General features: G+C 35.6%; 2 protein-coding genes across 3 annotated transcripts in view; one reads left to right on the top strand and one right to left on the bottom strand.

Annotated features, from left to right (window-relative positions):
• LOC311096687 (integrin alpha-X-like) overlaps positions 1–15210 on the top strand; it is a 569425-nt gene that overhangs the window by 217992 nt on the left and 336223 nt on the right. The window lies entirely within an intron of this gene.
• Positions 1–15210, bottom strand: part of wnk4a (WNK lysine deficient protein kinase 4a) — a 60578-nt gene that overhangs the window by 20999 nt on the left and 24369 nt on the right. Inside the window, exons 3-11 of one of the 2 annotated variants that reach the window (XM_084135972.1) lie at positions 11681–11853; positions 11366–11586; positions 10087–10244; positions 9410–9472; positions 6755–6843; positions 5370–5589; positions 2519–2879; positions 791–942; positions 578–642 (exon numbers count right to left, since the gene is read on the bottom strand). In XM_084135972.1, the coding sequence (XP_083992098.1) occupies positions 578–642; positions 791–942; positions 2519–2879; positions 5370–5589; positions 6755–6843; positions 9410–9472; positions 10087–10244; positions 11366–11586; positions 11681–11853 (1502 nt within the window). The remainder of the gene's footprint in view (positions 1–577; positions 643–790; positions 943–2518; positions 2880–5369; positions 5590–6754; positions 6844–9409; positions 9473–10086; positions 10245–11365; positions 11587–11680; positions 11854–15210) is intronic. The other variant, XM_084135973.1, reaches the window with a different exon arrangement.

Below are 15210 nucleotides of genomic sequence, written 5' to 3'. Positions count from 1 at the left end.
GTTTCCTGGAAATCCAATATAACGGCTACAGAGAAAGAACTAGACAGACGTAGTATTTGAATTGGCTTTATCTTTGCCGAGTTTGGCCTGTTGGGACGTGGAGTCCATTCTGAGCTTGTTTCTATGAGCTAATTGTGTCTCTCAGGTCTTTTACCAACACAAGCCTCCGTTTAATCCAAACACTGGGCTTCCTACGAGGCCCACAAAACCGTTTATAGCCAGCCTACCGCTTGGCAGACTCTGGCTCTTTTGAAAGATCTCTGCCTGCTGAGAAACGTGAAGTTCTTATGAGTGGAAAACTATGTTGTAATGGCAGGCATTTGCTAGGGACGGCATCCAAGAGCCCTGTGGTGAATCAACAGGATCCTATAGGACGTAGAGAATGTGCACTGTTACGAAAGATGAGAGGAGGGGATGGACTCCATATGAAAACATGGACCCTACTGAGCACAAAGCCATCAGTACATCTGGCACTAAAGTAAAACACAAACCTCGAAGTTCTGTGTGTCATATGGATGTTTTTAATATGGCACAGATGCTAGTGAAGAGCTGAGGGATCAAGAAAGCAGGTTTTTACCTGTCCACAGGTGAGGAGAAAGGGCTGGGAGGTCCTCTCTCTGTTTTAGTCGACACGGCGATACTCTGGGGGGAGATTAAGGGATACATGAACATCAAAGAAGCAAGTTCATTATGACTTCCTGCAATGGTAAATTGCGTAAATTGAGTTTAAATGGGTCTCCTACGTTTAACTCGTCATTAAGTGAAGCCAATTTTGTCATTATACACTCACTGAGGGGAAACGGAGAGCTGGGATTGGTGGAGTGGTGATGGGCGTGGCCTCTGTGGGCGTGGCCTGTGGAGAGCAGCTGATTTTGATATTTGAAGCCTCGGGACCATCCTGTAAACCAGAGGGGCTGAGATCGCCATCAGTCTCACAGTCAGCTGGAGAAACACAGAATCAGACAGTCTGTTAACCCTCTGCTAGTACCTCAAAACAGACCAAAGACAATACGCTTTTTTATGCAATGAAAGTACAATATTTTATTTCAAAATGTGTGTTATTGTATTTTGAGGGGATTTCATGCTAGTGGATAATATTCACCTCTAAATGCACTATTTATTAGTATATAAAATAATAAGAATAATATAAAAAATATCGAAAACAACATGGCACAACGTCGGCGCCTAACTCACTGCAGTGGTATTTTAGTATCATTGAGATTTTGAATTCATTAAAAAAAGACTATAAATGTCTGTATAGAATTTTGTTCATTTTATTTCAGTTTTTACGGAGCCCTGCACATGGCATGCAGACAAAAATATATATATCGTGGCCACGAGTTAAGAATTCTTCTCTAGTTTTAGTAAATAGTGGCCACGTTTTATTCATTTGTTCCCTCGTTTTAAGTAAATCGTGGGCACGATATAATAATTCGTTCTATTATTTTACCAAATCAAGCACACAATTGTTCCCCTAAATTGTGGCCACATTTTACTAATTCATTCCCTCATTTTTGTTTGGCTAAATCGAGGGAACGAATTATAACGTGCGCATGATTTAATTGAAACAACAGAACAAATTAGTAAAACGTGCAGGTATTGGGTGATTAAGGGATGTAGAATATTTTCATGCAGAATAATGACCATAATTATTAATATGTGCTAATATTGGTACTAATAAACAATTTCATAGTAATACGCATGCTAATACCTAAGTAACTAGTTATTATGGAGAACTGGACCCCAAACTAAAGTGATACCATTTATTCATTTTATTTTAGTTTTAGTTATTTCAATACAACAAGTTAAACTAAATGAAAAAGAGAAATGAGAAACACAGACATTAAAAAACCCAAAACAAAACAGAAAAAAGCTCATTCAAAATGTAATAAAATCTCAATACTAAAATAGCACTGCAGTGTGTTCCTAGCTAAAATAAAATAAGTTTTTTTTATATTTTATTTTATTTCAGTTACGGAAATTATATTTATGGTTTTCGTTTTAGTTAACTATAAAACCATGGCTCACTATTAACAGACATGCACATGATGCAGGAATATTACAGTTAATAAAAATGCGGTAAATCTAGTGCTTCGTATTACAGTGCCCTTCCTCTATAGTTTCCACTCCAAAAGTGTGTCAAACTGCATAAGTTGCTAACTGTACCCGACCCCCTCACCCTCCCCGATAAGCACACACACACACTGGCTATTAAAAAGAGTTTATTTGTGGAGTCGGTTGACTGTGCCGCGCTGTTCTCGGAGAGCCACGGCTCTTAACACGCCGTGAAAGAAACATTGAGGAAAATATAGGGCACTGCACAGTGTAGTTTATGTGAGGCTTACTGGACGACTTGAACCTGTGCAGGGGAGCGAAAAGACATCTAATATAGAGGTTTATCAATGTGGGGTTTTCAATGGCCAATAATGAACCAAAAATATATCCATCTGACTGATGTATCGGTCTATTACTACTATATAATCACATAAACATGATGAAACGAAGATCTAGTGCTTACAGGTTGTTGAGGAGCAGCTTGTATGGTGGATGTGGAAGTGTTGATCGGCCTCCGGTTCCTCTGGCTCTGGTGGGAAGCTCCCGATAATCCCAGAATCCGATGAGCCACTAACAGGTTCAGGGATTCCAGGAGTGGGCGGGGCCTGTGCAGGAAAGGGGGCGGGGTTTTCAGGCATTTGAATGGTGGATTTGGGCGATGACAGCTCAGGCTCTTCCTCAATAATTTCCTCCTTCTTCTTCTTCTGCTGCTCCTCTGCTAGCCGACGATGTTTTTCCCTCTGGCGCTTGATGGCCGTCACACGGTCTCGCATGGCCTTGGCCACCAGCTTGTAGTCCACCTCGCATACAAACCCCAGAATCACCTGGGAAAGACAGGCGTTTGATAAAACGTTTTTAGGAAGTGCAACACAACATATGGTATGAATCAAATTCAACAGTTGATCAATCAAGCTACATTAAAACAATTGTTTTGTATTACAAGTTTTCCGAAATGTTGATTAAATATGCAAATATGCATTATCTAATTAAATATGCACTCGTTTGCATACATTTCCAGAGCAGAAATCTGAACATTGGATAAAGCCAGGTTCAAAATTCGTTTCATTTTGTTGACAGATTAAAGGTTTTTATAGAGAGGATTTTGGATCTATCTTTTATTTTACAAACATCAACTGAAATAAAATGATATATTAACAAACCAATCTCTAAAAGCTTTCAGAATAAAGATGGGAATAAAAATGTAGAGTTTGGTGTGTGTGAAGCAGCTGAAGTGGAGATTTCTGACTGAAAACGGACTTTGCAGATATGTATTGTTATTGAATTTTACAGACACAACTATATAAAGTGTAATAAAATAAACACTTAAATATGTATTTTGGATGTTTGATTTTCACTAGTCTGAAATAAGAATGTGGCATGCGAGTTTGAAATACGGTGTCTTGTTATGGACAAATTTTGCATTCTTTGCCGATCTGAAGCTAAATTTTGCTTGGCATAAAGTTGATGAAAATGGCTCTGCAATGGAGATCTCAATAACCTTTCACCCAGCTTTGGAACAGTGTGTTTCCACTGAAATAATGTTGGCTAATGTTGCTCTGAAGTCTCTATCACCACATCAGCTAGTCAAATTACATGGTAACCCTCTGTCGATGTGATTTGACGATAAATTTGTTCTTGATGAAAAGCAGACCTGATGAGTGATAAAAGAAGGATTGTGACCGCCTAGCCTAATAAAGCGTCTGGACAAGAGAAAGGCTCCAGTTTCACAACACGGTCTTGAGGCGGTTCTATCACCGGTCACGTGACCCTCTTCCTCCTTTGGCCCCGCTCTCACATTTCCACGCCGATGATTAAAAAGTTCTGCCCTTGAAACTGTTATGCAACACACAGCAGGGTTACAATACACAGGCCTCGTCTTTAAGCTGAAGGGAATGGCGAGGGTCATGTCCCAGTATGTCAAGAAAAAGCCTGCCAGTAGATACAGGTGTGTTTGAAACGTTGTGCTCTATGAAGGTCAAGAGTTCAGTGGCATCCCCACATTACTGACACAGGAAGAGTAAAGCAATCGACACTGAATGAGGACAGATTGTTGGAAATTACCAACAATGTGAAGGTCAGTTCTGGAAAGTCAAAACAGATAATGAAAGACACTGAAGCTTAAGCAGGTTGGACCAAACCTGTAGAAAGTATAAGTAAATAAGTTAGTAAGTAAAAAGATAAATGTAAGTGGGCTCTCCACCCCTCCCTCAATTACATGTTGCACACGGAAAAGTACAAAAAATGTATTCATAAATAAATGTCAAGCTGTCAAGAACATTTGCTTTATATTTTAAATATTTTATATTATAAAACTTTTAGATTATAAATATTATAGAAATATATAATATTTTATATTATAAAACATGCTTTATATTTGAGTCCAAAGTAAAATTAAATAATTAATTATATTTTGCTTAAAGAAAATAAAATCTGTAGTGTATAAACTTGCCACCTGCTCTATTACACATCATTTTTACTATTTTTACTAACATTTTTACTAACTTTTCATTTGGTCAATTTAATGCAATATTTACTCATATTTGAAGGCTACATGCTGTTTCAGTGTATTATTTACTTAATTATTAAATTATCATTTAATTGGTTTAATTATTTAAATGTATTTATTCATTTAATATATAATTTTTATTTTCAAATAGTTACCAAAATAATATTTGGTTACACTTTATTTAAAGGTGTCATTGTTACAGTGTGATTATAAAGTAATATAAAGTACTGAGTAATATAGTTTTAACAACATGTACTTGCTATTGGGTTTGGTTAAGTGTTAGTTGCACGTAATTATACATAATTAACTGTTAATTTAAAAATTACTGGTATTTTTGAAAAAAAGTATTCTCGTCGCTTGGTAAACTTAAGGTTGAGCCACTGTAGTCACTTGGACTATTTTAACGATGTCTTTACTAACTTTTCTGGGATGGCAGATATCGATTACATAGAAGCCTATAGAGGAGTGAGCCAGCTCTAAGATTTCATCAAAAATATCTTAATTTGTGTTCCGAAGATGAACAAAAGTCTTACGGGGTTGGAACAACATGAGGGAGAGTAATTACTGACAGAGTTTTTGGGTGAACTAACCCTTTAATAGCTTAGCCCACATATTAACGTACATCTGTGAACACAAATGCTTTGTTGATCCCTGAGGGGAATATCTGGGTTTAGTGTTTAAAGTGACAGTAAACCACTGAGTCATAGTAGCTGAGAAATGTAACCACACCTAGGATCCCTTCATAAAACATATTAAAAGCTGACAGTGAGACACCACAGTGGGACATGAGATTATGTGTGAAGCTCACCATCTCCTGAGCCACCTCCTCTGGCACGTCTTTGTAAAGCTCAAACAGGAACTCGATGGCGTTGTTGTCCTTGTACTTTCCGTGGAGCTTCTTGGTGTCGTCCATGCGAAGCCAGAGCTTCAGGCTGGATTTGACCATATCATCTTCCTCAGCCAACTCAACGTGAACGCCGTTGTCCTCCTGGAAGAACGTGTGCTCCAGCAGGTCCTGGATGGTGTATCTAGCCACAGAGATTGATATGATTCCACACAAACTCAATGTATAAAAACACGTTGAAATAAATGTCATTTAATAGCTAAACCTGTTTTGTGAATAATGTTGTATTTGAAAATATAGGTTATGTGCACCTGTTTTCAAGCATAATAATGATTAAATTATTCATATTATTTTGGCATAAAGGTGCGGTCGCACTAGACTTCACGCTTCACAATTCATACACAGGTGAATGGGTGAAAAAGCATGCAAAAAGTTTTTTTTGTGATTATTTTATATAAAAGTGGGTGTAGGAACCGTTTCCACTCAGAAACTGTTAGTAAATGTCACAAAATTACAAAAAAGTACAACTTTTCTTGTAAAACATACTCCAATAATCTTATTTTTATTTTCCTTTTCATTTAAATTAAAATTTTATTTACATTTTTGTTTTTCTTGTGATTTTATCTTTTTTTATTATTATTTCAGTTTTAGTTTTTATTTATTTACAGTTAGTAATTTTAGTGCTTCAACTTCAAACTTATTTCAGTTAGTTGCCAAAGCAATATTTTTATTTTATCTTTATTTTAAAAAAATGTGTGTAATAGTTTTAGTTTAGTAACAACCCTGATGCATGTCTTCTAAATTCATACAACAAAGAAACGCTTGAATAATTTTAAACATTGAAACATCACATAATGGTTACATATTTGGCTCAATACAAATAATACAAGTTTAAAAGGCTAAACTACATGGTTTGCCAAGTTGTTGGAAAGTGGAGTAGATAAATATCTTAACATTGTGGATCATAATTTAAGTGTCGGTTTTGTTTGGTTTTGCACTGTTTCCTCTGTTTGCATTAGTTTCTATGGTGATTCACAGTTTGATTAATTCGCAACACCAGTTTCTGGTTTCCTTTCATTGGCCTGTGTTTGTATTTCTATTTTTAAAGTTCAGAGATTGTTATTTTGAGTTTGTTTTCATTAAAATCCCTGTTGACCCTGTGACATTAAGACGGTTTTCTATTCTTAAAAACACAAGCTCTGTAGAATGTATATATATATATATATATATATATATATATATATATATATATATATATATAAAATATTATTGCTTCTGTACCAGACAGGGATCACAGAACATTTTTAAAGTGTAAAGTCAAATCAATAGGCTGAGCTGCAGTAAAGTACCTTTCATCTTTGTTCGTGCGGATACAGCCTTCAATGATTTCCTTCAACTCTGGAACTTTCACCTTGTAGAAACTGTCTGGCTTTATACCCTGAAAACAGCGGAAATGTCAAAAGTTTGAGAAAAACATCAGTCAAAGAGGCTTAATAAGTTTTAATAATGCCAATCATTAATCTAATGTTCAAATGTTAATAAGATGATTCCCTTTCAGATAATCTAATCACAGCGAGTTACATGAGAGCTACAGGCAAATAGTTTTGAAAAAGTTGCTGATTTGTTACTGACAAGGCTTCCATCCACCTATTTTTATGGGAATTTTGGGATATTGCATAAAAAACACTGGATGGAAATGCCAAGATACACAGAAATAATAAAGATGCATATAAAAATGTATGCACTCAGTTGAGGCGCAGCTTAATGCACAACAGAAAAACTCATGTGACTTTGCCACAGTGGATGTGATTGGATAACTGGACTAACCAGTGGACCAATCGCATCGCACAGCATCTCAAATGTTGGTTTGATCATTCTGAAATGCATGAGCCAAAGTCTGTCATCAAAATGATTTGGTATAATGACCTCCCAGAAGCGTCTAAGACGGATGCAAACGGTGCTTTATTCGCAAATGTTTTGTGCAACATTCCATTTTTTTAACTTTCAGTACTATGAGACACTTTGAAAACATTTGTAAATGATTAATAATAGCATCTATGTAAATCTATTTTACCTTAATCTGTTCTTGAACCCAGTGATAAAATTTAATAAAGCCCTGAAATATTAATTTCTTCCAAAATACACTTCACAACACATGGCTGGTTTAATCATTTTAAGATCTACAACAGTTCACACATGTTATTTGTCACATTTGAGTTACTTCGACTACACAAAAGTCTTCAATAATGTGAAGTTATATTGTTACATTTCAAAGATTTACAGCTGAGGGCTGGATTACAGCTGGAGTAGGTCACTTTCCCAGTGGACTCGTGTAATATTTGTGGAGCATGAGCTGCATAAAGCATGGAGTTCACGGGAGTTTTGGATGAGTGCCTGTTGCGTTTACACCTCGGTGCGCTCCTTGGCTTTGTCATTAACACTCAACAACCTTTTCAGAGCAGGCTTTGTTTCGTTCTTTCAAGACACGTTATTTAACACACCTATAAACCAAAGCCACTGGCGTCATCCACGTAAAGTTTAGCTATTAGTTTAAAAACATCATAAACTTGTTTTCTGACATGTAAAATCAAAACATTACTAAAAGCCAGTTGAAGTACAACATGTCTTATTCCACTAAAGGTTGTTGTTGTAGGTAAAAATACTTTTATTGGTACATGTATTCATCCCGAGGTGCATGCAGTCGCACGACGAATACATTCAGTCACAGGCGATCCACACTCCAATCCAGAAGGGGGCGCATGCGACAATGCAACGCTGTTTGCTACCAGTGAAAAGTGCAGAAGATGAAGAGGCGATTGATTAATATGTTTACATATCTCAACCTGTGTTTCAACTGTGAAAAGATATCAATAAAACAGCTTGAGAATAATATCTCATGCAGCATTACATTAACCTCAGGCATTTAGTGTCGACAGCAGAATAGTTCGCTAGAGAAATGAGCTCTAGAGAGAAGCGTTTCACATGCACTATATATTCATTATATTTACTTAACCTGTTAGTAATGTCTTGATTGTTTAATAAAATTGTCATGAAAACAACTTATTACTGTGTAAAGAATTATATTTAAAAAATGAATTGGTGTAGAAAATTAACTTTATAATTAGATTTAGAAGTTAATGCAAAAATGCCTTATGTGCAATTTACAGAACTTTTTTTTTTAGTGTTGATTATTATAGCTAAAAATAAATAGCAACTGAATTTAATCATTTGGGCTCTGTTGTTAATTGTAACCTTTAATATTATAGTAATGTGCAATTAAGGGCTCCCCATATAGTTTACAGCAATAGCTAAGATAGATTTTTTTATCCTTTAGAAAATTTTAATTATAATAGAATTTATTTAAACACATATAAACATTTGTTAAAAAACACAGTTTACTTAAAGAAAAGAAAAAAGAAGAAGCAATTTTGTGTTTAGTTTTCTAACCCCTGCTGTACCGAACCGTGACTTCAATACAAACTATAAGTGAATCTAACTTTAATAAGTCTCCCTTATTTGAACTGTTATATTAAGAAAGGTTTTTCTATTGAATAAATTGGTTTACATTACATTAATTACAAGAAGACATGTGAGCCATGACGTAAATGTTGATGTAATTTAGAGGTAAAGTTTTCCAAATGCAGTAAGGGGCAGACAAGTGAATATACTGTATCAACAAGTTATAGGACCGGAGTCGACCTCTCTGTGTCCACATGTGACCTGTAGGGCCTTTCTCAAATGGTACGGAGTGAGACGAGTCCTGGGCTTTTGCAAACAGGATACAGACAGCAGGGGGGTTTCCAAACTCTGCCTGAAGCTCTAATCAAACCGAAGCATGAGTCTTAAACCACTGCTCAAAGATGACAAACAGCAAGCTCTTTAGGAAACGAGGACATGCAGGAAGACAAGGAAAGAAGGGAATAAAGAGAGGATGTTTACTGCACTTGTCATGCTGGGTTTAAGTTCTCAGAACTGTCTGTGTGAGAGATTAAACTAGGACATACTGAATGGATGGACGTATGCTTGTGCAAAATAATGCAAGCAGCACATCTGCATGATAATAGGACCTATTTCAAAGCAATCTCACAGTTAATATTTCCTGTGATTCACTACCGTTCAAAAGTTTGAGGTTGGTACATTTTTTAATGTTGACCAAAGTTGCATTTATTTGGTCAGAAATACAGTAAAACATTAATATTGTGAATGTGACGTTTTCTATGTGAATATATTTTAAAATGTAATTTATTCCTGTGATTTTTATTCCGGAGTCTTCAGTCACATGATCTGTCAGAAACAATTCTAATATGCTGATTTGCTGCTCAAGAAACATGTATTATTATCAATGCTGAAAACAGTTGTGCTGCTTAATAATTTTGTGGAATTTTTTTTTTTTTTTTCAGGATTCTTTGATGAACGGAAAGTGCAAAAACAGCATTTGTTTGAAATAGAAATATTTTTCAACATTACAAATGTCTTTATTGTCACTTTTGATCAATGTAATGCATCCTTGCTGAATAAAAGTATTAATTTTTTTCTTTAAAAAAAAAAAAATCGTACTTGCCCCAAACTTTTGAACAGTAGTGTATCAATATTTTCTGAGACAAACCCCTAAATGATTAAATTATTGAGTAATTAATAAAGGCATTAAATATATTTATAATACAAGCATGTTGAAACTCACGCTGGTAACTTTGCGGTAAATCTGGGCAGCGTTTTGGCACTCTGAGTATGGGTATTCTGATGTGGTCATCTCCAAGATGCACATGCCAAATGCGTAGACGTCCACCGCCTCGTCGTACTTCTCCTCGTACATTTCTGGAGCCATGAACTCTGGAGTTCCTGTTAAACACAATATGAGGACGCTCAGACGTCACTAACAAAAAGGTACCATAGTAATACTGTGTTTTTGGGACCGCGATTACTGTGAAGTACCATGTGGATACCACCATATGTAAACAATGGTAATCACTCAGAACCCTTGTGAAAGAGAAGTGTGCTTAATTGTATTGATTGTGTGCTTGTAGTGTACTTCAAATCTTAAAAGTACAGTATGTGCAACTAACAAAATATTGATTAATTAAATGGTCTCTTAAAGAGCATACATATTTTTGACTATGTTTCTTAACACTTTTAAAAAGTGCACTTGTAATTGCCTTTATTTGATAGGACAGTCAAGAAGAGACAGGAAGCAATGGGAGGATGGCATTTTTTAAGTTATTATAGTGGCTAAAGGTGAAAACTTCAAATATAGAATTTAATGTTTAATTTAAAACTTGAAACATAATGAGGTTGAAGATCTCAGAAGATAGATTTGCATTAAGATAAGATAAGATAAATCATTACTGAGAATATATTATATTATATTATATTATATTATATTATATTATATTATATTATATTATATTATATTATATTATATTATATTATATATTTTTTCATTTATGTTGGTTGCACTACATGACTTTGATTTGGCAGCAAATCTATTTCAAATATTTGTAATATTTTAACAAAACTGTGTAATAGCTTAGGAATGATAATACAAGATTATGCCAAACTTTTTAAGGTTTTCTGTTCAATATTTTTTTCGTGAGTCTTTTTTCTTCACGATTTTAGGACAGTTGCTTCACCCTGACATTTAATTTGATGCCCCCAAAAATATCAAAATATTGTGTGATTTAAATATAACAACATGCTCAGAAGTGTATTTAAGTCATTGTATATCTGAAAACTAAAACCATATAAAAAAACATTGCTACTTGAAATAAAATAAATGTTAACTGAAATAAACAACGTCCATGAATGATGCCATTTTATAAAGTTCCTATAGTGGCTAAAGGTGAAAACTTCAAATATAGAATTTAATGTTTAATTTGAAACTTGAAATATAATGAGGTTGAAGATCTCAGAAGATGTCAGATAAATCATTATCTTAGAAACTACAGTAGTTTCCAATGACTTACCTATTACACTCTTTGCAAAGCTTGCCCTCTTGAGTGTGGCCAGGCCAAGGTCCCCGATCTTCACGCTTCCGGTGGGCCCTGTGATGAAGATATTGTCACACTTCAAGTCCCTGTGAATGATGGGAGGGGCGCGAGTGTGCAGGAAGTGAAGTCCTTTAAGGATCTGACGACTCCACCTCTGTAAGAGCTTTGGTTTCATCTCTTTAAAACGCTTTAGATACCTAGGAAATTGGCAAGCATAACAATGTTTACCTCAGCAGCAAAAAAAAGAGGCATTAATATGATATGAGATTGTGAGATGAAGGACAAACTCACGTTTTGAGAGTGCCAGAAGTCATGAGCTCGGTGACCAGCAGGATGCACTTGTGACCTTTCACAGTGGACTTCCAGGAGTCATAAAAGCGCACAATGTTTGGGTGCTGAAGACCCTTGAGCATTTCAACCTCTTCACTGAAGCGCTGCCGCTCCACTTTGGTCAGTTTGCGAGTCTGTAAAGAGTAGAAAAACAAAAGAAACAGAAAAAATAATGATTCTTAAGTGTACAACAAGTGGATACTTCACGGAAAGTTTAAAGTAAAAAACTAATGACTGAGAACTACTAACTTAAATGGTCTTAAAGAGGACCTATTATGCCCTTTTACAAAGTCTTGATTTTGTTGCTGGACTCTACTAGAATAGGTTTTCATGCTTGAATGTTAAAAAATATAGTTTTTCTCCATCGTTGCAGCTCCTCTCTTCCCAGTCTGTCAGTAACGCTCTGTTTAGTTCCTGTCTCTATGAAGCCCCTCCTTCGGAAAAGCACACTGTGCTCTGATTGGTCGGCTGGGCCAGTGTGTTGTGATTGGTCAAGCTCTTCGAGCATGTTTGGAAATGTCCCTTCCCTTACCATAACCAGCAGTTTCAACACACTACTAACTAACTAAACCAGGCCCCGCCCCTTTATTCTGAGTATTCATAAATGAGGAATATTATGACGTGTTCGTTCCCGGAAGAAAACTCAAGACTACAATGGAGGCGTTTCAGGGAGTTCAGAAACACTGACACTAATATAGAGAATAACTCCCGCTGGAGGGACTTTGTTAGCCTAGAAATCTAGACGCACCCTAGCGGCAACAAAAATTATTTTGCAGCCAGGGTAGTCTAGCAACTCTCCGTTGACTTTCGAGCTGCAAAAACCTAAATTAGGTCAGGCCAATCACATCGTGTATAGAGTAGGCGGGGCGGGCTTAACATAATGACGACGGAGTTGCGACGGTTCCCTGCTACTTGAAAACAAAGAAGAGCTGCTGCTGCTGGAGAACAGTCTTTCGAATCGGCTTTGGCCGCGACTCTGGAGGACTTGGAGTTAAGTTTTTCTTTGAGAAAAGAGCAAAGAACGGCACTTAAGTCATTCTTAACAAAGGAAGATGTGTTCGTAGTTTTGCTGGCCAGATATGGCAAAAGTTTAATCTATCAACTAACGTTAGCTCCGCTGTTGGGAAAACGCTCTGGTTGGTTGAAGCGCTGTCCTATTGCGTGCAGAGGGAATTTGAAAGACAGCCGTTTATCCCGCCCCTCGGATTGAGCCGTGTCTATAGTGAGTTGCCAGACCTAACATCTTGATGTAGGTCTGGCTTGCCAGGCTAGGACTTTGTGACTTTGCAGACCTTTTTCATGCTCAAACAGCAACATTACACACTAAAGAAAGATGAATATGTAAAAAAACCAAAAAAACATAATATGTCCTGGGCAAAAAACAAAGTTAAGTTTAGGTTTCAAGTGTCGTAAATTCTTCCCTCAATAAGCATTACGTACATCATCCCTCAATAAGCACGATTCACTGCATACTCTGACAGATAACCTGTAATTAGTGTTTAAAAAACAATTAAAACAGATTAGAACCGGCAAGACAGTTGCAACCACAAGAAATTTACATGAAGCACCCTGCGTAACATAAGCATTTTTCCCCTGGTCACATAATTAGATCCCATTCTAAACATAGGTTTTTGAAAAACTGGACTACAAACAAGCAATGACTTGGCAACAAGGCCATTTCTGTCCTCTGGTGGTTATGAAAGGCTTGATTTAGCTGGTCTGGGCCTCTCAGCCGCGTGAGGAGGATGGAAAACTCCTCAGAGACACCAGCTCAAGCACCATGAATCCTACATTCAATGAGTTCTGGGAAAAGTAGTGTGTGTTTATGTCTCGAGTGACCAGATATAAAAACATACAGGACAGAGGCAGAGGGAGGACGAGATCTACATTTAACACTGTATTTAAAGATGCTTCTCATTAGATTCCTTTGGAGAAATGACAATAGACACAAATGAGGCAATTTGTTGAACGACATATGAGAGTGTCCAAGAAAAAGATGGGGGGGGGATCTACCTTTATAAATCTATCATGTACTGTGTAAAGTTCTTAGAAATGTGCTCTGGATTCATTGTTGGTTCTGTTTGGTTTGAAAAGAAACCATTTATACAATTTTCAATAAAATATTCAACCGAATGCCTCTAAAACATGGCTAATAACTGCTTTTAATAATTATTACAAGATAAAAAGTAGGCCTATTTAAATATCTTGAATTTTTAGAATCAGAAATCAAAGTTTGGGGGAATTTTACCACATGCCATTTTACAACCAGAACTATCCATGTCTTGTCATAAAAAGGTCAAATTATTAGATATTTTAAGAGACTTATTGATCTTGGCACACAGTCATGAGGGCTGACAGAGGTCTTCTCTATGACATCATTTCTACTATCTTTTTTTCATTTACTGGTATGTTGGTTGCACTACATGACTATTCCAATTTATTTCAAATATTTGTGATATTTTAAGACTGTGTAATTGCTTAGGAATGATAATAAAAGATTATGCAAAACTATTTAAGGTTTTCTGTTCAATATTCTTTTAATGAGTCTTTTTTTCTTCATGATTTTTGGACAGTTGCTTCACCCTGACATATTTAATTTTATGCCCCCAAAAATATTAAAATATTGTGTGATTTAAATATAACAGCATGCTCAGAAGTGTATTTAAGTCATTGTATATCTGAAAACTAAAACCATTTAATAATAAAAAACATTGCTACTTGAAATAAAAGAAATGTTAACTGAAATAAACAACAGCCATGAAATAACTTATTTTATTTCAGCTAGTTGCTAAGGAAACATTTCTATAGTTCATTAACTTAATTTAGTCTAAAACTGAAATAAAAATATTTAAAGACATATTTAAAAAAAAAACTTACATTACATTACAAAAATACATTACTAAACCTTTAACTGAAATGAAAAGAAAAGAAAATATAAAAATAAAATCTAATAATATTATCTCAATGATACAAAATTATTGAAAACATTTGAGCATAATTTGAGACAATGCTGAGATCTCATCTGAGGAAAGACTTGCATTTCTTCCCTGTGGAAGGATTAAAGAAAAATGGAAGCAATTAGGGAATTTGCCCTCTTGGGAAAATTAATTATTGATTCGTAGTCGATACATTTCACGATACTGAACTCACAATACGATATTATTGCGATACTCCAAGACATATGATAAAAGGTTAACAAAAAATGCACTGTTGATTAAAATACTAAATTTGATATTACATTCTGGGTGTAAATGAAGAGGCTTAGTCTAGGTAACCCAATGCACAGGACAATAGAGACACCAGAATAAAAATATTCATGATTCTGAAGCTGAAAACAGAATTATTTTAGACGAATATGCTGACACTCTGTCACTGACTAGATATATTAAAAACAGTCTAGGCCACTTTTTACAAAACATTCCCCCATTGCATTATTATACATTATATTCAACATTATATATAGTAGTTTAATGTAGTAAAACTCTGAAAAC

Source organism: Abramis brama, assembly GCF_963993115.1.
Source record: "Abramis brama genome assembly, chromosome: 14".
NCBI classification, from domain to species: domain Eukaryota; kingdom Metazoa; phylum Chordata; class Actinopteri; order Cypriniformes; family Leuciscidae; genus Abramis; species Abramis brama.
Note: the sequence above shows the minus strand (reverse complement) of the source record. Positions and strands in the feature narration are given on the sequence as shown.